This window comes from Diachasmimorpha longicaudata, chromosome 3 (assembly GCF_034640455.1).
Source record: "Diachasmimorpha longicaudata isolate KC_UGA_2023 chromosome 3, iyDiaLong2, whole genome shotgun sequence".
In the NCBI taxonomy this organism is placed as follows: Eukaryota; Metazoa; Arthropoda; class Insecta; order Hymenoptera; family Braconidae; genus Diachasmimorpha; species Diachasmimorpha longicaudata.
The window spans coordinates 436,174-460,484 of NC_087227.1; the positions used below are offsets into that span (position 1 = coordinate 436,174).

At 41.2% G+C, this 24,311-nt stretch overlaps 6 protein-coding genes across 7 annotated transcripts; all 6 read left to right on the top strand.

Annotated features, from left to right (window-relative positions):
- Positions 1 to 200: 200 nt before the first annotated feature.
- LOC135160143 (uncharacterized) lies at positions 201 to 1,183 on the top strand. Its single transcript, XM_064116353.1, has 2 exons — positions 201 to 771; positions 873 to 1,183. The coding sequence occupies exons 1-2, from the start codon at positions 222 to 224 to the stop codon at positions 1,181 to 1,183; spliced, it is 861 nt and encodes a 286-aa protein (XP_063972423.1). The 5' UTR covers positions 201 to 221.
- Positions 1,184 to 2,980: 1,797 nt separating this feature from the next.
- On the top strand, positions 2,981 to 5,677 carry LOC135161043 (uncharacterized). Its single transcript, XM_064118302.1, has 5 exons — positions 2,981 to 3,878; positions 4,183 to 4,323; positions 4,444 to 4,614; positions 4,998 to 5,062; positions 5,327 to 5,677. The coding sequence occupies exons 1-5, from the start codon at positions 2,981 to 2,983 to the stop codon at positions 5,675 to 5,677; spliced, it is 1,626 nt and encodes a 541-aa protein (XP_063974372.1).
- LOC135160004 (uncharacterized) lies at positions 5,638 to 8,031 on the top strand. Its single transcript, XM_064116119.1, has 3 exons — positions 5,638 to 5,865; positions 6,345 to 6,429; positions 7,400 to 8,031. The coding sequence occupies exons 2-3, from the start codon at positions 6,384 to 6,386 to the stop codon at positions 8,029 to 8,031; spliced, it is 678 nt and encodes a 225-aa protein (XP_063972189.1). The 5' UTR covers positions 5,638 to 5,865; positions 6,345 to 6,383.
- An 856-nt stretch (positions 8,032 to 8,887) lies between these two features.
- Positions 8,888 to 11,896, top strand: LOC135160005 (uncharacterized). Its single transcript, XM_064116120.1, has 2 exons — positions 8,888 to 8,946; positions 10,957 to 11,896. Exons 1-2 carry the CDS (start codon positions 8,934 to 8,936, stop codon positions 11,295 to 11,297), a joined length of 354 nt encoding a protein of 117 aa, XP_063972190.1. The 5' UTR covers positions 8,888 to 8,933; the 3' UTR covers positions 11,298 to 11,896.
- Positions 11,897 to 12,264: 368 nt separating this feature from the next.
- On the top strand, positions 12,265 to 13,254 carry LOC135161044 (golgin subfamily A member 6-like protein 2). Its single transcript, XM_064118304.1, has one exon. It carries the CDS (start codon positions 12,265 to 12,267, stop codon positions 13,252 to 13,254), a length of 990 nt encoding a protein of 329 aa, XP_063974374.1.
- Positions 13,255 to 20,405: 7,151 nt separating this feature from the next.
- On the top strand, positions 20,406 to 21,512 carry LOC135160047 (uncharacterized). 2 transcript variants are annotated; one of them, XM_064116194.1, is made up of 2 exons: positions 20,406 to 20,806; positions 20,906 to 21,512. In XM_064116194.1, exons 1-2 carry the CDS (start codon positions 20,579 to 20,581, stop codon positions 21,128 to 21,130), a joined length of 453 nt encoding a protein of 150 aa, XP_063972264.1. In that variant the 5' UTR covers positions 20,406 to 20,578; the 3' UTR covers positions 21,131 to 21,512. The 2 variants fall into 2 exon arrangements, with proteins under 2 accessions (XP_063972264.1, XP_063972263.1); XM_064116193.1 differs by having other exon boundaries at positions 20,879 to 21,509.
- Positions 21,513 to 24,311: the final 2,799 nt, after the last annotated feature.

The following is a 24,311-nucleotide window of genomic DNA, read 5'->3' on the forward strand; positions in this document are numbered from 1 at the left end:
GCATTGTCATGCTCTGAAATTCAAAAAGGAGCCAGCTGGGATGTGTTGTTGCGCGTCAGGAAAAGTGCAACTACCTGAAATTGAAACACCACCAGAACCATTGAACGGCTTACTTATCGGCACGGATCCAGATTCTAACGTGTTCCTGAAGTCAATTCGAAGATTCAATTCGTGCTTTCAAATGACATCGTTCGGAGCAACAGAAATAGTTCAAAATACTAATGCAAATGTTCAATTCTACATTCAAAATCAGAGGCCAAGTTTATCATAAAATGGGCTCACTGCTACCAATGCCAAACGAACCACATAAATTCTTACAAATCGACTTTATGGGGGGCGAGGATTCCGGAAGCGCACTTGCCAATCGCGTGAATCCACGTTGTGATTATAATAACCTTGATTCACTTTATGCCAGGCGCATCGTCAGCGAGCTAGATGCTCTTTTGAACGAGCACAACGAGTTGTTGAAAATATTCAAATCACACATGCACCAATTACAAAGCGATAATCACGCTATCGTCATTAATCCTGATAAAACACCAGCTGGAGAGCATATTCGTAGATTCAATGCACCCGTTGTTGATGATGTTGCTGGAATCATGGTTGGCGATTGCACAGCTGCACGAGAAATTGTGATTCGTAGAAGAAATAATAATCTTCAGTTCATTGCTGACACACATCGATCATATGACGCTCTCCAATATCCGCTAATATTCTGGAAGGGACAAGACGGATATTGCATAAACATAAAACAACGAGATCCCGTATCAGGTACTTCATTGATTATTAATTTGATCATTAATCATTTAACAAAACAATTAAATTATTGAACGTAATAAATTAAAATTAATTTTTATGAACAAATATTACAGGAGCTGAAACAAACAGGAACGTTAGCTCAAAGGATTATTATGCGTACCGATTAATGATTAGACGTGGCCTGGACAACGTCATTTTACGATGTCGTGAGCTTTGTCAACAATTCATGGTCGACATATACGCGAAGATTGAGAGCGAACGACTACGATACTTACGATATAATCAACGAAAGCTGCGCGCGGAAGAGTACATTCATTTGCGAGACGCTATCAATACCAACGCCGACGTCGCCGAAATTGGTAACCATGTCATTTTACCATCATCGTACGTAGGCAGTCCACGTCATATGCAAGAATATATATAGGATGCTCTGTGTTCCGGCGAGAGCGTAAAAAAAACCGGTGGAGAGTGGGATGCGGGTTAACGGGCGAGAATCATGTGAGACGAGAGACGCACTGTTTAGTCACTAAGAAAAACTATTTATTTCACGTCACTTTCAATTAACAATTATTAAAATATACAACTATACAATCGTGCGTTGCACATGAGCCGCGACCAAACACTTCAATATTGAACGCGGTAGAGGAAAATCTGGTGATAGAGAATTGTCGAGGAATAGCGGTCACCACGAGATCACAGTACGAAGTGTCTCTCGGAACGTCCGAGAGAAAATCCTCCGGAAATATCGAACGTTCCAGATTCAATCAAACGTTCCCGTAGAGTCACCGGAAACGGTGATAAGGACAGCGCCTCGGGCGCGCAGTTAGGCACCTGGAGGCTAACGCGGCCGGTAAAGGGGATGGCGCCCAGGAGGTGCTGCCACCCTTAGGCCGCATGAGGCTATCGCCTCAACACTCTGACTTTCGTGCGCGAATATGGACGACCATGTTTATTTATCACGTTCACATGTAATCCAAAATGGCCAGAGATTACATCTTTGCTACTGCCTGGCCAAAATGCGAAACATCGCCATGACATTACAGCACGTGTTCAGACAAAAGTTGAAGTCTTTAATAAGTTTCATTACTAAATCACATGTATTTGGTCCCACACGTTGCTGGATGTATTCGGTTGAGTGGCAAAAGCGAGGATTACCTCATGCACACATTTTGGTTTGGTTCATCGACAAAATCCGTCCTGAAGAAATCGATAGTATCATTTCTGCGGAAATTCCAGATCCATCCACTGACCAACTGCTGTTTGATATTGTTACAACAAACATGATTCATGGTCCATGTGGTACTCTTAATAGTTCATCGCCTTGCATGGCTGATGGAAAATGTACTAAAAATTTCCCTAAAGATTTTACCAATGATAAGGTCACGACTGTCGACGGATACCCAATATATCATCGAAGAAATCCTGAAAATGGCGGACAATCATTTATTAAAAATATCATCAACACAGACATTGATATTGACAATCGTTGGGTGGTGCCATATTCGCCTCTGCTGAGCAAGATATATAATGCTCATATTAATGTTGAGTTCTGCAGTTCTGTGAAGAGCAGCAAATACATTTGCAAGTATGTCCATAAAGGCAGTGATATGGCTGTGTTTAGAGTGGAAAATACTAATGTGAATGCTCCTCCAGTGAATAAAAACGATGAAATAACGCTCTACCAAATTGGTCGGTACATCAGCTCCAATGAAGCTGCTTGGCGTATCTTTGGTTTTCCAATTCATGAACCGGATCCAGCAGTTGTTCAGTTAGCCATCCATCTTGAAAACGGTCAACGTGTATTTTTCACGAACGAGACAGCGATTGATCGCGCAATAAATCCACCTAAAACTACACTCACTGCATTTTTTGAATTGTGTAATCGTGCGGATGATTTTGGTGCCTTTGCACGAACATTACTCTATTCATAAGTACCACGCTATTTCACATGGACTGAAACAAAAACATGGATACCCCGCAAGCAAGGCTCACCAGTGGCTGCATGTCTCAATTTATTTAAATCAAACGCCTTGGGGCGATTATTTACCGTCAATCCAAGACACACGGAGTGCTTTTATCTTCGACTATTGTTGGTTAATGTTACTGGCCCATTATCATTTCAAGCTATACGTAAAGTGAATGGGCAACAATATCCAACGTATAGTATAAAGATGCATGCCTTGCACTCGGCTTGCTGGAAGACGACAACCAGTGGGAATGCATGCTTGCTGAAGCTGCATTGAACTGTACAGCAATTCAAATTCGTCTACTATTCGCTATGGTGCTGACTACATGTTTCCCAGCCCGAGCACAGATACTATGGGAAAATCACAAAGATTCAATGGCTGATGATATATTGCATCAACATCGTATACGGTGCCACGATCCAACCATAACATTCAGCGACGAAATGTACAATGAAGCATTGATTGCTATTGAGGATCTGTGCATTGTCATTGCCAACTTACCACTTAGTAATTTCGGTATGGATTCGCCAAATCGAACTGCATCTGATTTAATGAATACTGAAATGAATCGTGAACTGCAGTACAGTACTGTAAAAATGGTAGCAATTGTTGCCCGCAATGTCCCACTAATGAATGAGGAACAAAGAACCATTTATGATCGCATTATGCTCGCAGTTTCAGCTGGACAAGGTGGGTTCTTCTTTTTGGATGCACCGGGAGGAACTGGCAAAACGTTCGTTATTTCGCTAATTGTGGCTGAAATGCGATCTAATAATGGCATCGCATTGGTCGTTGCATCATCGGGCATTGTAGCAACTTTATTGGATGGAGGTAGAACAGCTCATTCAGTATTTAAGGTACCACTAAATATTCAGAATAACCCGGACGCAGTATGCAACATTAAGAAACAATCGGCCATGGCCACTGTGCTGAAACGGTGTAAAATTATTATTTGGGATGAATGTACTATGGCACACAAACATTCACTTGAGGCGTTGAACAGGACATCGAAAGATATTAAAAACAGTGACAAACTATTTGGCGGAACTCTGTTGGTCCTTTCAGGTGATTTCAGACAAACACTTCCAGTCATTCCACGTTCAACATACGCTGATGAGATCAACGCTTGCTTAAAATCATCTCCATTGTGGCGTAATGTTGAAAAATTACAGCTAAAAATAAATATGCGCGTTCAAATGCTTCAAGATCCATCCGCTGAAACATTTTCAAAAAAACTCTTAGATATCGGCGATGGATAAGTTGCTAGAGATGAAACTGGATATGTAAAATTACCGACCGATTTCTGCACAATCGCTGATTCGCAAGATACTCTCATTGAGGAAATATTTCCCGATGTACACACACAGTACATAAATCATGCGTGGCTTGCAGAAAGAGCGATTTTAGCGGCAAAAATGTAGACGTTGACAATTTAAATATGAATCTATTCATACAGTTTGTGACGACAGCGAAGCAGTAAATTTTCCCACAGAGTTTTTGAACTCACTGGATTTGCCAGGCATGCCACCGCATAATTTACGATTAAAGGTTGGATCTCCAATTATCTTGCTTCGTAATTTGAACCCGCCCCGGCTGTGTAACGGTACGCGATTAGTCATTCAAAAATTAATGAAAAACGTGATCGAAGCCAGGATTTTAAATGGCAAGTTCAGAGATTAAAATATACTCATACCACGGATTACTCTTATACCTACAGATGTGCCCATTCAATTCAAACGTACTCAGTTTCCGATTAGATTGGCATTTGCAATGAGTATCAACAAATCCCAAGGTCAAACGATGTCTGTTTGTGGATTAGATTTGAGAACACCATGTTTTCCACACGGACAATTATACGTGGCATGCTCTCGAGTGGGTAAACTATCCAGTTTGTTTGTGTTAGCTAAAGATGGACTAACAAAAAATATTGTTCACGCTATAGCATTAAGGGATTGATATTGTTTAATAGTGTTACTGTCGGAATTGTTTAATTAATGATATATAATTTTAAGGAATAAATTATAATAACTTAAAAATAATGTTTGCCTTTTGTTATTTTCATATTCCCTCATCGTTCACAGCGCTCCATACTTATTTCACGCAGATACCACCTTCTTACCTACATACAATATACACATTCTAACATACATACATACTTACAATAAGTAAGCTATTCTTTGTCTACACTAAAAATTACGAGGAAATTATTTATATGGAAAAACAACGTTTGCCGTGTCAGCTAGTCTAATATATAAAAGTCTCGTGTCACAGTTTTCGTTGCCATACTCCTCCGAAACGGCTTGACCGATTTTGATGAAATTTTTTGTGCTTATCCGGTATCTATGAGAATCGGCCAACATCTATTTTTCATCCCCCTAAATGTTAGGGGTAGTCCACCCCTAAATTTTTTTTTTATTTTTTAGACAAAGTTTTTAATTTCTATTTTTTTATGATCCATCATACAAAAATACATACAATCCTCAATTTTCACCCTTCTACGATCAACCCTTATTTTTTAATAGCCATTTTTCACCCATAATATGTCGTTTTTAGATTTGCAAAAATTGATTCAAAAGATCTATTCTTCCCGGTAAGGACAGAAAAATCATAAAGAAACATTTCAAAGGCGGAGAAAACTTTATTTCCACTCTCGACTTGTCCCCGTGGCAGCGGGACTGCTACCGAGGCGTTACCGGCTTGGCCAATATGCAGATACCCCAGTAGGACTGGTGGCGCCCCGTCTCCTCGGGGGTGAAATCATGTCGGTAACGTGGAGAAACTGGCGTCAGTCAAACCCCAGAACTGAGCCGCTACTTTGGTTTATCCTCTTTGCGGGGAACGGTGGGGGAGCGTGCATTCCACGCCATTTTCATTTCGGAGCTCAGTCGAGCCACGTCAAATGGGCATATTCCCGTGCATTTTTGGAGCGATACCCATCCAATATTCATTGATTATACAATATTCATAATAAATTTGGTCTTGTGAGGAATTCGTATTCTTCGTGCGCACATGTAACAATTTTTCGAGAAGTATGAGATCACAGGAGGAGGACCTTGTTATATCGCGTTTTCTCGATATCACACGTGTTGGTTAACTTTTTCCTATATTCTTTACGGTCTTTTCGGTAACTCCCTGGTAGGTAAGGATTTTGACTTTTTTTAGACGATGTTTATATCCATATATACTCATAAATCAGAATACTTTGATGTGTTACTGTTGGAGGAAACATGATCGGCAATTATCAGATGAATTTGAGGACTGAAATTCAAGTGAGCTTTTTTATAACTGTCTTATCCACTCCTCAAAAGTGGATTGATCCATTGCAAATGGGCAATCGATCACCAGAGTAGTTATCCCCCTCTTATAAATGTTGGAACTGAATTTCACAGGAGCACACGTCAAAGAATATTTTACCACTGGAAGGAAATCTGAGGACCATGGGCCACGTTTATTATCCTAAATATGACGATTCTTGCACTAATATAGCTAAGATCAAAACTCTTGTAATGAACTAGAAAAGAAAGAGACAAAAATCGTTCCAAATTTCGAAAGTGACCTATCAAGCAGTTTTTCCTGGAATAGTATGATTTGGAATATCTCAAACATTTTTGTTCACAGATCAGCTTGATAACTTATGCGTTGACGCAGTATTCATCGATGTTCATAGCGATGATGGAAGTAGATCAAGGCAACTTTGAAAACGGTAAGTGAAATTAATTTAATGTGGCATCTTATTATTTAATAAATTTGTTTCCTTCTCAATCTGTAGCATTTAATAGCACTACTCATTACATTCCCTCACCTTGCATATTCTTGTTCATAGGGGAGGGTGGGGCAGAATGGGACCATTTTGCCCCATCTTCTCCTACATATATTAATCCAGTCTTTTTCGTTGTGTAATTGAATAACATTGCAGGACAATTTCATAATCATAATACCCAAACATTGCTCGGGACTTTCCATACATAATTGAAAGTAACAGAGGATTTTGATGTTCTAATTCCAGATTTCATAATTAATATCCACAGAAAGAATTAACGACAATTTCAATTTGCATGGGTCTCTAACTTGCCAATTGAATGATAGAAATGTCGAAGATAGTTTTATTCACAAATTATCAAATAAATATAATAAATGGTAAAAATCTCGAATTGAATGCGTAAAATTAAAATAAACGCGAAATCCTCGCTACTTCCTGCATGAAAATGTTCATAGAATAAACGTTTACGTGTTGAGGGCTTTCGAAGCTTAGAAAAATAATAATTGAAATTACCTGAATATTTGCAACTGTGCACCGCGATAAAATTTGCTACATGATTTTTAAAACAAACTTTCAGTCGTGAAAAATCTTTATTGAAAGTAGTAACTGGCATATAGTAAGATTTTAATCATTTATTGAGATGTAATTAGTGATTAAGATTATGAGATTTTTGTTATCGTATTTTCGGGGTGAATATTAAACAAAGGAACGCAAAACTGAACAATGAACCGAGAGAATGAGTGTAGGAACATGTGGTCTATGGTTTCATTAACATCGTCATTGTTGTTTTCATCTTGTAGGATGTTGTAGCCTTATTAACTTTGGTGAGCTACTGTTTTGAATAATAATGGCTTCGATTGCGTTTCCCACCATCAAGTTGACTTTATCATCAGCTGGGAGTTATGATTTTCAGGTATCCAAAGACTGAGTTGTATTATGCCACGGAATAGTTGTGTGACAGTACCAAAGGCAGTTGAGGCGATAGAAGCCAACATTGATCATTTTCGCACAAATGCCTTCCCCAAGAGCACTGACAAATTATGGAGAGAGATGAGTGAACACTGTTGTAACAAAAAATGGAAACCTCTCACTTGGTATGCAAATGTAACTGAGGATAGACGTGAAATTTTGACTATTGCTCGACGGAATAAGAATGTCAACGTACCTGCTTCTCAACCTGCTCCAACTATTGACGAGACTCTGAATGCTTCACGGGATGAGAGGTCGTACCAGGAGGAAACAAATTCCGAAGTGGATGAAAATGCAACAACATTCACCTTAACTTTAACGCCAGCGGACCAGAGGACCACCCACACCCTGAGGCCACACGTATGGACAAATGTTATCAGTGATTTATTTTATCAGGAACATCGTCTGCCCTGTGCATTTACCTTCAAAAGAGGAGACGTTTATACGTCACATGACAGGAAACATTTTATTAAAATTGTTGGATATTGTCTTGATGAGAAGTGCGCCAATCGTTTTGTAGGCATTGCAGTCCATGTAATGGCGAGAAGAGGAGAATGGTCGGGAGGACAGCTCTAGCTGAAGGCTGCTACAATACTAGAAATAATATGGTGCGGAAAACCACGAGACAAAGGGAAATGGTACCACCAATTGTCCCTTCACTAGATGTGATTCGCCATGCGAAGCAAGATTTTATTCGGGAGGATTTAGGATTAGAGAAAATAGAGAAGAAAAATCCGATCCACGTAATCGAAGAGCTCCAATTCCAAAAGCCATATTTTGGGGCCATCACTCATGTATCCGCTTGCCCATTTTTTACCATTTATGGTACAGATGAGCAGATTGCTACCTACAGAGAGTATTGTCGGATCAACAGGAAGACGTCTGTTATCACAATTGATTCATCAGGAAGTTTGATACGTAAATTGGATCGACCCATGGGATTTAAAAGTGGACATATTTTTTTATTCTCTATTGTGATAAATTTTGCGAAGACCGTCTTTCAGTATTTCAGATGATAACGGAGAGTCAAGAGTCGGAAGCTGTTGTACTGATGCTGGGGGCATTTGTACGCCGTGCTAAACTCAAACCGAAGCGGTGTATATCGGATAATTCTAACACACTCCTCTTAGATGAATCAATAACTTTCAATGGGTGTACTACGAACCAATATCTAGAGAGTTATTCATTGCTGTTCTAACGAAGACACTTACACCTAAAACAGTGGATACATTTTTATTTACGGACGTGGCTCACTTCATTTACGCTGCAAGTAGATGGAAGATCTTCAAAAATCTACAATTGTTGGCAGTGAAGGATTTTTGAAGTGAAACTTCTTTGCGCTCGTTGGGCTGTAAATCCAATCTCGTATGTAACGAAAAAGCGACAGGAAAAGGGAGGGGATGGCGCGCGTGGTGGGGCAGTCGGACGGAATGAGACATAGGAGAGAAACGAAAACGTGATAGAGTCGGAGTAGGAACATGGCTCATTTTGGTAATATGATGAACAATACTAATAAAACCTTTTTATTAATATTGGGATAGTTCACTGGGAATTACCAATCCAGTGGCATCAAATGCTTTTTACACATTTGAAAATCATGACATCTCCGGTCTAACTTATCCTTCAGTAAAATTCCCGAATTTTAAGCGGTACGAACATCAGAATTTCGTAATTTATTTAAATATATACTCTAATATGAATATTGGAGATCAATTTCCTTGATTTTTCAATGAAATCGTAATGTTCCCCGAATTGAAAAATGCAATTTCCTTGTTTTCCGTTCATTTTCAGGGAAATATGGAACAAAAATTGACTATTCTATTTGGTTTCTCCACGAGATTTCGAATTTTCAATGACAAAGTGTTCTGAAATCTTCCTGTGTGGCTCAATACAAATTTCCGAAAATTATCACATATAATACCACAAGTGCTTCAAAATTATCGAATATTTCCCGATAGATTCGTTGCAAACAAATGAAGGAGTCAAGTTTTTCAGGCTAAAAAATCACGAGTGATTTTTTCTGAAAAACTTGACGACTTCATTTGTCTGCAGGGAACCTAGAGGGAATTATTCTATAACTTTGAAGCTCGAGTGGTATTCAGGGGATTATTTTTTCTATCCAAATTTCGGCCAAGAGAATTGTGCCATGACATGAAAAGAGGTTTATTTGGTTAGGTGTCGTTTGTTTATCAAAATTATCAAAAAATTATCGCATATAATACCACAAGAGCTCCGAAATTATCGGATATTTCCCGATAGGTTCGTTGCAAACAAATGAACGTGTCAAGTTTTCCAGTTTAAAAATCACGAGCGCGAAGCGCGAGTGATTTTTCTGGAAAACTTGACGAGCTTATTTGTTCGTAGGGAACCTTGAGGGAAATATCAGATAATTTCGAAGTTCGAGTGGTATTCGGGGGATTATTTTTTGCATCCAAATCTTGGCCGATAGAATTGCACCATGAGACATAATTTTCAACGAATTGCCATTTAATCTGTCAGATACAATTGAGGGTTACTTCAACATTTGTTTTTTTTTTATATATATCAACATGCAAAATTTCCAGTGAAATTTCCAAGAATTTCCGCTGAAATACCGTGTTGACTATATAAAATAACGTCGAATGGTGCAATCCTATTGGCCAAGATTTGGATGGGAAAAATAATCGCTGATATTCGAGGTAGGCTATACAAAATATCAACAAATGGTGCAATTCTATTGGCTGAAATTTGGGTGGGAAAAATAATCAGTAGTAATACCCCAAGATCTTCAAAATTATCGGATATTTCCAGAGAATTCCGATGCGTAGCAACGAGAGGGATAAGTTTTGCAGGTCAAAACTCCCGAGCGTTTTTCTGCAAAACTTATCCCGATAGGTGCTATGCAGGGAAACTGAAGGGAAATATCCGATGAATTTTGAAGGCTGAGGGCTTTTTGGCTGCATTATTTTTTTCATTTCAATTTCAAGGAATTAAATGTGTGACATTTCGTAGTTGTGGCTTCCAGCGTATATTTTCTGTCTCCACAAAATGCAGAGAATTGTTTCCGAATTGTGGCTTTTGTCTTCACTGTATTATTAGGAACATTATTTTTAATTTTTTGATCAATAATCTCCAAGGATTCTCCTCCAAATCTGCTCATGTCGAGGTAAAGTCTTTGAACTTGATTTTTTGTAATGACAGTTTTGGGGTTTGAAACGCGTACAAATTGTTTATCGGATATTTTCATTGCTTAGCAACAAACGGGGAAATATCCGAAGTAAAACCGTTTTACTTGTACTACGTGACGAGAAATGCCACCATTTAGTTGGATGAAATTGGTATGAAAAAAATAATCACAAAAAATTTAGACAACATTTTTTAACAGTCTATAGCTAAGAAGTTTCACTTCTGTCGTGCATGAATTTCATACACCTATTTTTTTTATTCGAGCTTTGGGTTTAATGGTCGATTGTCAAACGTTACAGGACTTCAAGCAATTATTCTATTTGACTTGTTTGGTAGCTCTCCAGAGCCACGAAGATTCCCAACCGACGTCACCTTACATTCCAAGTGTTCAGGATGCCCGTGGGAAGTTACAAAAGTTCATGGCAGCTTGTCCTATCAATGACGAGAGATTTTTGGATTTTAAGGCCATGGAGAAACTTGAAGATTATGATCCGGAGATAACTATCGATGATGAACGTGAAAGTCCTCAGATTACAGCTTTCATTGATGGGATCATTGCTAATGCTCGAGCAGTGACTTCAGAGGGTAATGAATTTCAATGCTTATTACCTACCAGGATTGATCAAGGATCTGAGACGTGTTGGAAGAGAATTTTTGTTGTGGACTGCGGTTGGTAACCCATTTTATATGGGTCATCACAGCTCAAGTTCTTCAGAAGCTAATTTTAGTATTCTTAAGGACAAAGTATTCAAGCAATATGGATTGCCTCAGCGCCTTGATAATTATCTATTGATTCATCTCAGATCTTTGGTAGGCGAACAAATTAATTTTAAATTCAACATGAAACGTTTTTTGAATCAAGATAAGTATGTACCCAGTCCTGTAGTTAAAGATCTCCCTTCAAAAAGGAAGATTGATTCGAGAAAAATTAGTGCTGAAAGAGAAAACAAAAAAAGGAGGTAAATCGAAGACAGTGACGATGAGCCTGTGATTTACAAACAAAAAGGAAGTCCAGAACAGAAGAAAAGAAATTTCGAGGATGAGGCGACTTCTGACAGCTGCAAAGAAGATGAATTCAGTTTAGATGATACCCCGGATGGAAATTATTTTCCTTATAGAGAGGATTGGCGTAGAAAAGGTGAGCCCTTTTAGACTTCCGTTTCCGGACTGCGAGGTTACAGTAGTGGAATAGGCAAGGGGTATTACTGTTTCGCTTTAAAGTAAGATCGGCGGAGTTTTTGAGAGGGTTGAAGGGTTGGAGAGAGGGGCGAGTAGCAGAGGAAAATTAGTGGGAGTGAGTGAAAGGGGTGTGTGAAAGTGGTGGAGTTGGAAAGAGTGTCAGAAATAAGATCAGGTGTTTGAGGTTAGTTTTTGGAGGAGATTGAAAAGTAGGTGGAAGCTTGTGTGAGAGTGGGTTTGGGGATGAGAAAGAGAGAGAAGTGTGAAGGGGCGAGGGCGAAGAGAGGAAGAGAGTGTATGAGCGGGGCAAATAGGTAGAAAGGGTTAGTTGAGTTTTTGCGCGGCAAGCGGGGAGGCGGGGAGAGAAGTATTGGCGGGAAAAAGGCGGGAGGGCACAGAGGCGACAATACCAGGAGGTGGCTGAAAGATGAAACAGGGAGAGAGATGAGCCACTTATATAGGACGATGATATCGGCGAAGGAAATAGACACCGGGAAAGAGGGGAATGGAAGGGGAAAGAGTGAGAAGGAAGGCGATCGGAAGGGGACGGCGATGCTCGAGCGCAACGAAGAGGGGAGAGCGCTGGAATGTAACGATTCGGTGTATGAGTGGGCAGCGGAGTTTGAGGACGGATCGGCCGGGGGGATGAGTGGGGGAGAGGGAGTTCAGGCGAAGAGAAGAGATAGGAGGATGAATTCTGAGCGGTGGAAAAGAGCGACGGCAGGGGGGAGAAATGAGTCACCACTTTGGAAGGCCTGGCAGAAGAAGAGAGAGGAGGAAAGAGAGAGCGAGACAGAGGATAACGCAAGTGAGAGCGGAAAAAGAGGAAGACAAGATGACGAGGAGTGTGAAGAGAGTGGCAAAAGGAGGAAAGAGGACAGCGAGAGAGCAGATAGAGAGAGACTGAAGAGAATAGAGGAGATGTTACTGAGTTTCAGGGAAGATACTGTCAGGGCACTGAAAAAGGCGAAGGAAGAGGGAGAGGGAATTAGAGGAGAGATAATGGTAATGAATGAGAAATGGGAGAAGTGGGAGAATAAATGGGAGGAGGAAAAAAGGCGAATGCAAGAAGGGTTAATGCATATAGGAGAGACAGTCATAGAAATGAGGAAGGAACAAAAGACCGATATAGCCCAAGCGAATGTCAGACTCACACGGTTGGAGGAAAAGGTGAGTAGGATGGATGACCTGGAGGAGTTGGTAAAGGGATTGAGGATGGGAGGAGAAAAGAGTAGCGGGAGTGCAGTGAGTGCAGGGAAGGCAAGTAAAGAAAACGAGCAGCTGAAGAGAAGAGTGTGGGATCTGGAGTGGAAAGCGGAAAAGAAAGAAAGGAAGAGAAGAAAGAAGAATTTGATCGTGAGGAAAATTCAGCTAGGGAAGGGGGATGGACGAGAGGAAGTGGCAAAATTACTCACAGAGGTCATGCAAGTGCAGGCCCCTTGTCAAAGGGGTTAAGAAATTCGGGGGGTGGACAAAAAGGGGAGAGGATCAGTTGTGGTGGAGCTGGAGAACGAGGAGCAAAAAGGATGGATCATGGGAAGTAGAACAGGTCTTAAAGGGAGACAGCAGGTATTAGACCATGATAGAACTCGGAAGGAGAGAAAAATGTTGTGGAACCTGGAGAAGGTGGGGATGGTGGAAAGAGCGAGGAACAGTGGAGTAGCTATTAGGCGGGGGATGATATGGGTTAACGGAGTGCGATGGTGGTACAACGAGGCAACGGCGAGGTTATATAATATAAAGGGAGAAGAGTTGAGAATGCCAGAGCTGAGAGAGCAGGGCAAAAACGGAAATAAGGAAGCGGAGGCTATGGAGGTGCAAGAAGGGACCGAGAAAGAAAAAGAAGGATAACAGCCGCCGGGGGAACAGTAAGGAGGGTGGCTAGTAAGGGGAGTAAGAGAGCAAAAGTTAAAGTTACATTCAGGAACGTTAGGGGGCTGGAGGGAAAGGATAAGGATTTCTGGAGGAGGCTTCAGGAAAACGATGTCGTGGTTCTGATGGAAACATGGCTGGAAGAGAGAGGTTGGGAAAGAGTTAGAAGGAAACTATCGAAGGATTTGAAGTGGAAGGTGCAGCTGGCGACGAGAGAACACAAGAAAGGAAGAGCGAGGGGAGGTATGCTGATGGGGATCAAGGGTGAGCTATGCAGCGGTGGACAGTGGGAGGGGGTGGAGAAGAGGGAGGATTGGATCGAGGGAATTATAGAAATAAAGGATTGGGTCTGCAAAATAGTGGGAGTTTATGTAAATAGGGATATGGCGAAGAAGATAGAGTGGATTAGGAGAGAGATGGATGGAAAGAGAGGGATTACATCAATAATTGGAGGGGACTTCAATGCGGCAACTGGCACGAGAGGAGGGCTGATCGAAGGGGATGTAGATGAGGAGAAAGGATCGCGAAAGTCAAAAGATACGAGAGCGGTGGATAAGGAGGGGAGAATTCTACTGAAGGCACTAGATGAATCAGGATGGTCGATTCTGAATGGAAATTGTAAAGGAGATGAGGAGGGGGTATGGACCAGAGAAGAAGGAACGAGCAGATCAGTGATAGATTATGTCATCACGGACGAGAGAGGAAGGGATATTATAGATAACCTGGTGATCGGGGAAGAGTGTGATTCGGATCATTTTCCGTTAGTGCTGACCCTGTGAGAAGGGGGGGAGAGGAGGCCCGGTGGAAGGGATAAAGGCAAGGAGAAGAAATCGATCAAAATATCTTTCTGGGGAGAGGCGGAGAAGGCAAAATTAAGGGAAGAGCTAGAAAAGGTAAGATCGGGTGAGGGGTCGGCTGACGAAATGATGGAGGAGGTAAAGGCTACGGTTAAGGCACTGAAGGAGGAGATAGAGAAGGGGAGGAAAAATAAAGAGAGAGGGAATAAGGAATGGTGGGACGACGAGTGTGCAGAGAAGAAGAACGGAGTGAGAATGTCGCTGAGAGAAGCAAGAAAGGGCAAAGATAGAGAAGAGTACAGGATAAGGAAGGCGGAATACAGCAAGCTATGCGGCAGAAAGAAGAAGGAAGAGTTGGAGAGGTTTGAAGCGGTGGTGAAGGCAGCAGTGGAGGCGGGAAAGGTGTGGGAGGTAGTGAACAGGGAGAGAAAAACAAGGAAAAGCTTAAACGAAAGAATAGGTCTGGAGGATTGGAAGAAATACTTCATGAGGTTACTGGGAGGGGTGGAACGGAAAGCAGTAGGGGAGGGTAGGAGGTTGGCAGAGAGGGAAGTGGAGGGAATGACATATGAGAAGGTGAACAGGGCGATTAAGAAGCTGAAAGGGGGGAAAGCGGCAGGGGAGGATGAAATAGATAACGAAGTATGGAAGGAGGGGGGAGGGGAGATAAAAAGAGGAGCGTGGAAAATATGCAGCAAGGTCTGGAAGGGGGAGGGATGGCCTGTAGAGTGGAAGGATGGGCTGTTAGCGCCGATAGTGAAGAAGGGGGAAGGAAAGAGAGTAGAGGACTACAGGGGAGTGACACTCATGCAAACGCTGTATAAAATCTATGCGACGGTGATGACGAGAGCGGTAGAGAAAGAGGTAGAGGAGAAAGGAATGGTGCCGGAGAATCAAACGGGATTCAGAAGAGGAATGGGAACAGTGGCTAACATCTTTGTGTTAAATTATTTGGTGAACAGGCAGATGGAGGAACAGGGAGGCAAGTTGGTGGCCTGCTTCATAGACCTGAAAGCGGCATTTGACTCGGTGAATAGAAAGATATTGTGGGAGGCAATGAAGGAGAGAGGTATTTCGGAGGGGCTGATCGAAAGAACGAAGGAGATGTACAGGGAGACGGGAAGTAAAGTTCGCATTGGAAGCAAGGTGTCGGAGAAGTTCTGGACAGTGAGGGGAGTGAGGCAGGGGTGCCCACTGAGCCCGATCCTATTTAACATCTTGCTGGCGGATCTGGAGGAGGAGCTAAGGAACAAATGGAAGGGTGGAGTACAGCTGGGGGCTTTGAAAATCTTTTCATTAGCGTACGCGGACGACATGGTGGTGCTGGCAGAGGATGAAGCGGGAATGAAATTGATGATGCGATTTATGGGGGAGTACACGGGAAGAAAGGACTCGATAATAAATGCAGAAAAGTCGAAAGTGATGGTATTTGGAGCGGGAAGAGGGAGGAGACCGAAAGAGAAATGGAAGATGGCTGGGAGGAAGGTGGAGGAGGTGGACGAGTTTTGCTACCTAGGTTACTGGTTCAGGAAGAATGGAGGGCAGGAGAGGCAAGTGAAAAGTAGAGTGGAGAAATCGGGAAAGGTGATGGGCCCAGTGTGGGGAATAGGAAAGAGGAGATTCAAGGACGATTGGAGCAGAAGGTTGTGGCTCTTTGACTCGCTGGTATGGTCGGTGATGGGCTATGGGGCCGAGATCTGGGGATGGAAGAAGAGGGAAACGATGGACATGTAAGGGGGAAAAATCGATATCCATAATAATAAGTGTATACTCTCGCGAGAGAGCTGCCTAAAACCGCCTTCCCCCCTCTACAGGTTAGAATTGACGAGTATCGTTTGATACTAAACGTGAAACAGTCCGGCGTGAGCCATCGAATTGTACTGACCAAAAATAGATCTATTAAACGACATCTTAATAAGACACTAGAGTGATTAATAATTAAATCCTGACAAACCCCTCACACCCTTACAGAAAGGATGCAGGAGAGATTCATGAAGTGGGTGTTGGGAGTGAGTAAGGGAGTGTCAGGCTACATGATTAGAGAAGAGTTGCAGAGGGAGAAGCTAAGGTCAAGGGCTATGAAGAGAGCATGGAAATTTGAGGAGAAGCTGAGAGGAGGGAAAGGAAGCAGCATAGCAAGGAGATGTCTAGAGGAAATTGAGGGGAGGGCGTCAGGGACGAAGGTGTCGAAATGGGAAGAGGAGAGGAGACAGTGTATAAGGCGGAGGGGAATGAAGGAGAAAGGTAAGAAGAATGAAGGGGAGGAGGATGGGAGTGAAAAAGAAGACTGGGAGGAAAGGGAAGAAGAGATGCAAGGGAAGGAGAGAGGGACCGGAATTAGGAAATCAGAGACGAATAAATGGTACAAGGGAATTTGGACAGAGGGATTACCGGAGTACCTGAGAAAGGGGTGTAGTGAGGAAAGATGGAATAGGTTAGCGAGGTTTAGATTAGGAGATGGTATGAAAAGAGAGAGAGAATAGGTTCGGGAGGAAAGGAAAAGGTGCAGAAGGTGCGAGGCCAGAGAGGAATAGTGGGTGCATGTCTTGGATGAGTGTCGAAATACAGAGGGGGGGAACAGGAGCACTTGGAAGAGAGTATGTGAAATACTGCAGGAGAAGGGGGGTGGGGAAAAATGGTCATAGAATGGGAAAAGGAGGGAAGGGGAGTGAGTGATGATTGAATGAATGAGTGACAGGGGGGTGGGACGAGGGATGAAGAGTGTGTGGAGAACAAGGGATGGGAAGAGGGGGAGCGGGGGGGGAAGGAAGGTGGGAGGGATATAGGCTCAGAAACATATAAGCGGAACATCGGAGACCGGAAGCGGAGGTCACACGAGGCAGACCTCAGTCGCTCTCTCGTTCAAGCTCAGGCACTCAAGCACTCACACATAAAGGGCAATCGCTCGCCCTGGCCCTCATTTACCTATTGTACAATAATTGTAAATACGTATTGTAAATATAGAGATAGGATAAATAGGTTAAGGGTATAGGTATAAGGAAATTAGGTTTAAACCCATGATTAGATAGATAAGGTAGAATTAAGAGTTAATATAAGAATGCATATGATGGGAAATGTATGGGAGGGGATTGGAAGTCCATTGTAACCCGAAAGGGAAACAATAAAACTTATATATATAGGTGAGCCCTTTTATTTCTTCAATAAAAAAAACGATAACGATAAGACTGAGTATGAGAATCAGAGATGCCAGAATGACAATGGGACAAAAATATCAAGACAGACTAAACCGACCGATGAATCTGATGAACACGAGGATGGTATCAATGAGAAAAACTTGAACGGGAGTATACATGAGGATTTGCATGTAGGAAACAGTGTATAAGAGATCCCAAGTCTTATGAAAAAAAAAAGAGTCTGGTAATCTTCAAACAGCTGATGTTAATGTAAATGATAAGGAAACTACACCAAATCACCTAGATATCGACAGTGAGATAGTCACAGATAATCCTGCGATGTTCAGCTCATCCAGAAAGGATGAGCCCAGCGTCGAATTGAACAGTGGGGAATCGACTAGTGATTTAGGAACTGTGATCAATTCCACAACAGCTAACAGTGGCCAGATTTATCAGCACAATAATTCAACACTCACCGAAGAGGACTTCAAGAATTCTCTATTGGAACATGATTACATCAAGATACCTCCACCGAAACAGCCAACTAAAGTGAAACGATCCTATGCTAAATTCTTTCGCGACTGTCCAGAGATTCAGTATCGTGATCCCAAGACAAGAAAGACCAAAACAACACCGCATTTGTTGCCCCACTCCACACTCTGCGGATCTGTAATGATTGATGGTAAAACATACGTCGTTAGAAACTCATGTTCATTCGACTCACTTGTACAAGTCATTTACGTAGCTGCTTTGGCCGATAAATATTATTAACTATTTCTGGAAAGTCAACGAGCCCTTTAGCTAAGTTTATTTTAGGGTTTAGAGATAAGGGTCCCTGTAAAGAGATTTGCGCCTACCGAGCACAGCTCTTACTCCCGGTCTTCCCTCCAGAGGCCAACAAAGAAGTTCTGAGCTCGGAGTTTGTGAAGACACTTAATGCTCATGGAAGCCCGGTCACGTGTTGGTCTAAATTGATGTGTCATGACCCTAGTGTAATGATAAATAGTCTCTGCCCCAACCCACAGTGTGGGAACAAGCAACGGAGTCTGAATTCCTGCTGTCCTGTCATTCAGTCAACTAAACGCTATGGATATAATCGTTTACAGAGCACATTGGGATATTATCCAAAGCTTTGGAATATCAAATGTTCTTGTGGGGCACTCAAATGCGAAGAAAGCATTGGCAATGTCCACGTTCTCTTGGAGCTTGATATGAGAGCATCAAATAACGATGCTGCGGAGACTTGTCTACTTCATGACGTACCTGTAGCTTTGACATTTAATCGCGAATACAGGTAAGATGTTGTTTACCATTCGATTTTGAGAATCCTTGAGAATTGATCAGATAAAATTTTTTTAAGGGAATAATCATAAATTTCAGATTAGCTGGAGTAATTACTTATGATGAAATGAGTGATCACTTCTTGGCTTATTGTCGTCGCAAATTTGGAAGCTGGGAAAAAAGCAACGGGCTTCTTAGTAAAGTCCAGCTGGTGAGAGGAAACCCTAAAATAAGACCCGAGTGTGCAATTTATATTATGAATCAGGAAGAAACGTAACGGACAGTATTCTCAAAATTTCATGGTGTTCGTTCTTGTCAAAGTTTATCATTTATCGAGAGTTTATTAATAATAATAGCATCATTACTTATGGTTATGTGTTGGTATGATTAAAAGATGGCAGCTTTATTATATTTTGAATCAAACATAAACAAATAAATAAAACTTATAAAAAAATCAAATTTACTGTATTACTTTCAAGATTATTCCAATATAACAGCCACCATAATCTCTCTTGAGCTGTCAAAATCCAATGTCATTTCCGATAACACACACGTGTCACTAATGACTAATCAGCACAATCCATCGTTTATCAAATATTAAGCCGTTTAATTTAATGCTTCTCATCAAAATATCAATTTATGAAATGTCATATATATGATGTATATGTACACTGTATGTACACTGTATGTACACGTCACTACACATTATTGTCGATTACAGAGGAATCGACGTAAGCGGCTGATCGGTGGGTCGATCTAAATTTTTCATCTCCATTTAATTAATTAAAAAATGAATGTACAAACGAAAGGGAAAGCAATTCGTGATGTACAAACGATTCTCTATCGATTTCTCTAGTTATCAACTCTAATCAAGCAATTTTTGATTCCGTTCAGGCCAGCATCATGGCAAGGTTTAATTAATTAATATTAATTAATGGGTGAATGGACAAACAAAACTTTTGCTAGTACAATCATGTACTAACGATGTACAATCCAGTATATAATGTCGTTTTTGCAATTAGTGACCCGTATCGGCTAAGTACCTGGGGGTCACCAGGAGGCTCTGCACAAATGTAAACACTGTAGGGCCTATTAAAAAAAAATTAATATGTACTGAACAAATAAACTTAAAAATATAAAATTCGGATATTAATTATCAACAAAGGATTCTCTATCCATTGATAATAAATATTCGAGCCTACAAATAAATATTACTCGAGTGGAGGGATAGCCCCTACTCATTAAATTGTTTAATTAATTATTGAATAATGAAGGCCTACAAACGTTTTTAGTGCATATCAATATTATACAAAACTACTATAATCAATCTGAATGGATAAAATACTTAATTTTTAAATATACAGTGCGCGCCAACTAGCAGCGGTTAAATCGCGGTTTTTTCAAACGATAGAGCAGAGTCGCAAAACCATCAAGCCGCCGTTTTGGGCGGGGGGGCTCCCTTTGTACCAGCCCCCTGCAACTCTCCTACTTCTCTATATAAATTGGCGTCCCCGATCTTGTCTTCAAGTAGGAACTAATCCGCGGTGTGGCGTATGTGTCACCAGGGAGTGTTTACATTTGGTTGGGAGCCGACATAACCTCGAGTGATCAAACAACTTAGGTGATAGAAGTATAAAAAAATAAGAATAAATAAAATTCAATAAATAAAATAAATAGAAAAAATTGTGTGACATTATGCCATCGTGTACGATCGTTGGATGTACAGTAGGCTATTCAAGTAACCCCGATAAAGGGCCTTGTTTTAGTACTCCTAAAGATCCTGCTCGCTTGAAAGAATGGAAATTTGCCACAAAAATGCCTTTGCTCAAGTCAGGAGATCCAATTTGTTATCAACATTTTCGTGAAAGTGAAATAGAGAGACATAAAATCATGTATGCCATCGATGGAACAATAGTACAGAAGGTGAGTCTTAATTAACTAATTAATCAATTAATTTTCATTGACAAAGTTCACAATAGTATTTCTCTTTCCTAGATTCTTTATAAAATAGCTCGATTACAGAAAGGTGCGATTCCTTCTCAATTCGTGTGGACAGTTGTAGACACAGATGTGATCTCGAATATCTCAAGTAATTGCGAATTGCATGCTACGAAGCAACATACCAGATCTTCGAGTTCTTGTGCGACAAGATCTGACGTTTCGAGTGTTTATCATGCAGAGGCTATGGAGTCACAAGCAAGGCCTCTGAGTGCTTGTTCTTCAAGTTCTGGCATCTCAAGTACTTAACAAGAAAGAAGTATGGAATCACAAGGGCGACCACTGAGTGTTTGTTCTTCTAATTTTGAAATAGAAAGTGAAACAATTAACTCCTCCAACCATTCTTTGGACGACTTGTTCAGGCAATCTACCACAGTCGAACTTTCTCAGATTCACCAGAAAAATTTAACTGAAATGTTCTGTATAAAAGAAACCTTTTCTTTTATTTGTTTTCGCCACATTTTATGTTTAATAAAAATGATTAAAACATTTGTTACTTTCGTCTTTTATTATCAATATTACGAATTATATTGTTTTTTCCTACATCCCTAACATTTGATATTCGAAAATGGATTGCCCTGGTGATACTAACGCCACCTCGCGAGTTGAGACACATTCGGGGTCACGTATTTGCTCAAGTTGCAGGGGGCTGGTTTGTACTTGTTCAACTGTACAAATGATCAACTGTACAGAAAATTTTCAAACGGTGAGAGCACCACTGTGCAGGGATTCAACTGTCGAGACAAAAAGGTAAGCTGTACATGTAGCGCTGGGTCCACATGTACAGCCTAGCTTTTTGTCTGTCAGAACGTTGAAAGATGATTTGTGGATTACTATCGCCATCTATAAAAAATAAAAATTTTGTGTTACAACAAAATTATGATAGAGGACATTTGCATTCCCTTCTCCGATCGGTAATTTTCACAACAGGTAAAGAAATTCTCTTTTTCAGTTCCCTACAGTGATTCTAGATGGCCCTATCCCCGAAACTGCTGGGGAAAATGACCGCCACTTCCTGTACCATTATTTGCGTATGTACCTATTGTTACATCCGTCGAAGTAAATTCTTTAAATTCTTTCTCAACAATTAAGAGGAGAAATTACTCAAATAGGGTTCATTTATTGGGAAGACCCAAAGGCCAGCCCATATAATAAATGTTAATGAAGATTTTCCAGACGGATTTCTCTTCGGAAAATCCGTCGTAAAAGGGAATAAAGTTGGGTCTGTCATGCTGAAGGCATCTGGGGTGCATGCCCAGTTTATTTCCCTCATTTTTAAATTTTAAACTTACTTTCAAATGGGACAAATGCATTAAGGGAACTTAAGCCCTTTCTGTTTATTACTTATTTTAGCCGTGGGGTCTGTTTGCTGTTAAGGCCCAGACTCTTGTAAAACCGAATTCGAGTTTCCGTCCCATTAGAAATTTTATGGGGGTTATATGAGTTCTCTTCGTAACGAGAAGTCATAAATCCCTTTTTGACAATTTTTAAATGTTTAAAAAAATATTCTTATAATTTAATAATTTTGTGATAGAATAATTACAATTTTTTTCTACGATCATGCCAATGTAAAAAACTCGTTGTTAAGACAATCCTAATTCATCTCGAATTGAAAAATAATTCGACAGAAGATTTTATAGAATCTGAGTTACGAATATTTATAAACCGAATCGAAAAATTATTTCAACATTTCTTTTTCTTAAATAGTTTTAATTTTAAATTGTTAATATTTAACCTAGCTAATTATTATTTTTCTTAAAGAGAATTGTGGAGGGAGGAAATGGGACCTCCCGAAACAATTCTCATTTGCGGTCGAGAGAGGGGAAATCCGCCCACACTCTCGACACCTCAATGTAGAGGGGTTGGAGTTAGCCCTGAAACATTGAGACTATAGAGTAGGGAGGGAACATTCGGGCCCAAGGTCATCAACCATTGGTCCCCTGATTTTTCCTTCCATACTTATGAGGACACACCCTGAGGCAAGGAACAAAAACTGTTTGCACGCCGTTTTCGTCCTCAGTGTGAATTCCTCCGTTTCGGTAACTAACTTTCAAGTTAGAATTTTCTTTTTAGTCCTCCGAGACTATTTCTATTTCTGTCTTTCAAGACATTTATAAGTCGTTCGTGACTTTGATTTCAATTTTAATTTACTCAATTCTTTTGAGATTTTTCTATTGTTTAGAAGTACATTAGATTCGTATATTTATATATCGCAAAAACTATAATCTAGTAAATTACGAAGTAAGTGGAAATAGTGTTTAAGTGAATTGTACAGAGAAGCAGAGACTCATCCCTCGTAAGTTTTTGTTTAAATATTTTTATGTAATTTATTTTTTTTTAAATATAGACTCTTCGGAGTCAGGTTAATTAAAATCCTCGACAATTTGTTTATTTTATTTAAATCCCTATTCAGTGGGTTGGTTTTAATTCCATGGGAAATTCCAGTCAACTATCATTTAACTTTGTCAAAGCGGTTAATTTTGACGTAACAAAATTGGGGGCTCGTCCTAAAAAAAAAATAATAACTTCAATCCTCACTTATCACTTATCACTTATCATATTTAGACGGTCCTGTCCGGAGGTGCAATCAGCCTCTCGGCCATTTTACACCCTGCCCTCAGGCAGCCGTCTAGTCGCTGGTATAGAGTATCTGTGCCCTACGAGCTAACTCCTAGAGCCCCTTGATCCCGTCCCTGTCGACACGTATATCTATGCAAGTAGACCCGAAGACATTCCATCTGGCTTCATCGAGTCCGCTGCATCTTGTGCATAGGTGAAGAGGATCCTCCTCTGTCAGCCCGCATCTTTTGCATAGGGGGTCAGTCCCCTTGCCTATCCTTGATAAGTACAGAGCCAGGGGCCAGTGTCCAGTGATAAGCCCCACTGTAGTACGGAGCTTAACCCTGTTTAGGCCCAACAGGGTCTCTGCCATCTTCCTAGTGGGTTCTCCTAGGAGGGATTTCGTGTGCCTGGCACCCGTCTCCGAGTCCCATCTCTCCACGATCCTCCTATCCGCACGTTCCTTGACCAGGTCCTTCACAAAATCGGTGTGCACGCCTTCGTGCTCCACCTCCCCCTGAAAGGCCCTGCAACTACCGTTCTTTGCTAGCTCATCGGCTTTTTCGTTGCCTTTGATGCCAGCGTGGCCCGGAATCCAGGCCACCTCGAGCCGAATATTTACGGCAATTTCCTCCATCAGCTAGATGCATTCACTCACTAACTTAGAGCAACACTCATACCTGAGTATTGCCCTCAGCGCGCGCTTGCTATCTGAGTAGATGAAGATCTTTTTGCCCTTGTCCCCTCTCTCCAGGATCATCCTGGCGCAGGCTCTTAGGGCAGCTAACTCAGTCTGGAGCACGGTTGCGTGTGAGTCCAGCCCAATGGTCCTCGCTATTGCGGGCCCCTCTGACCAGACCCCCGCACCTGC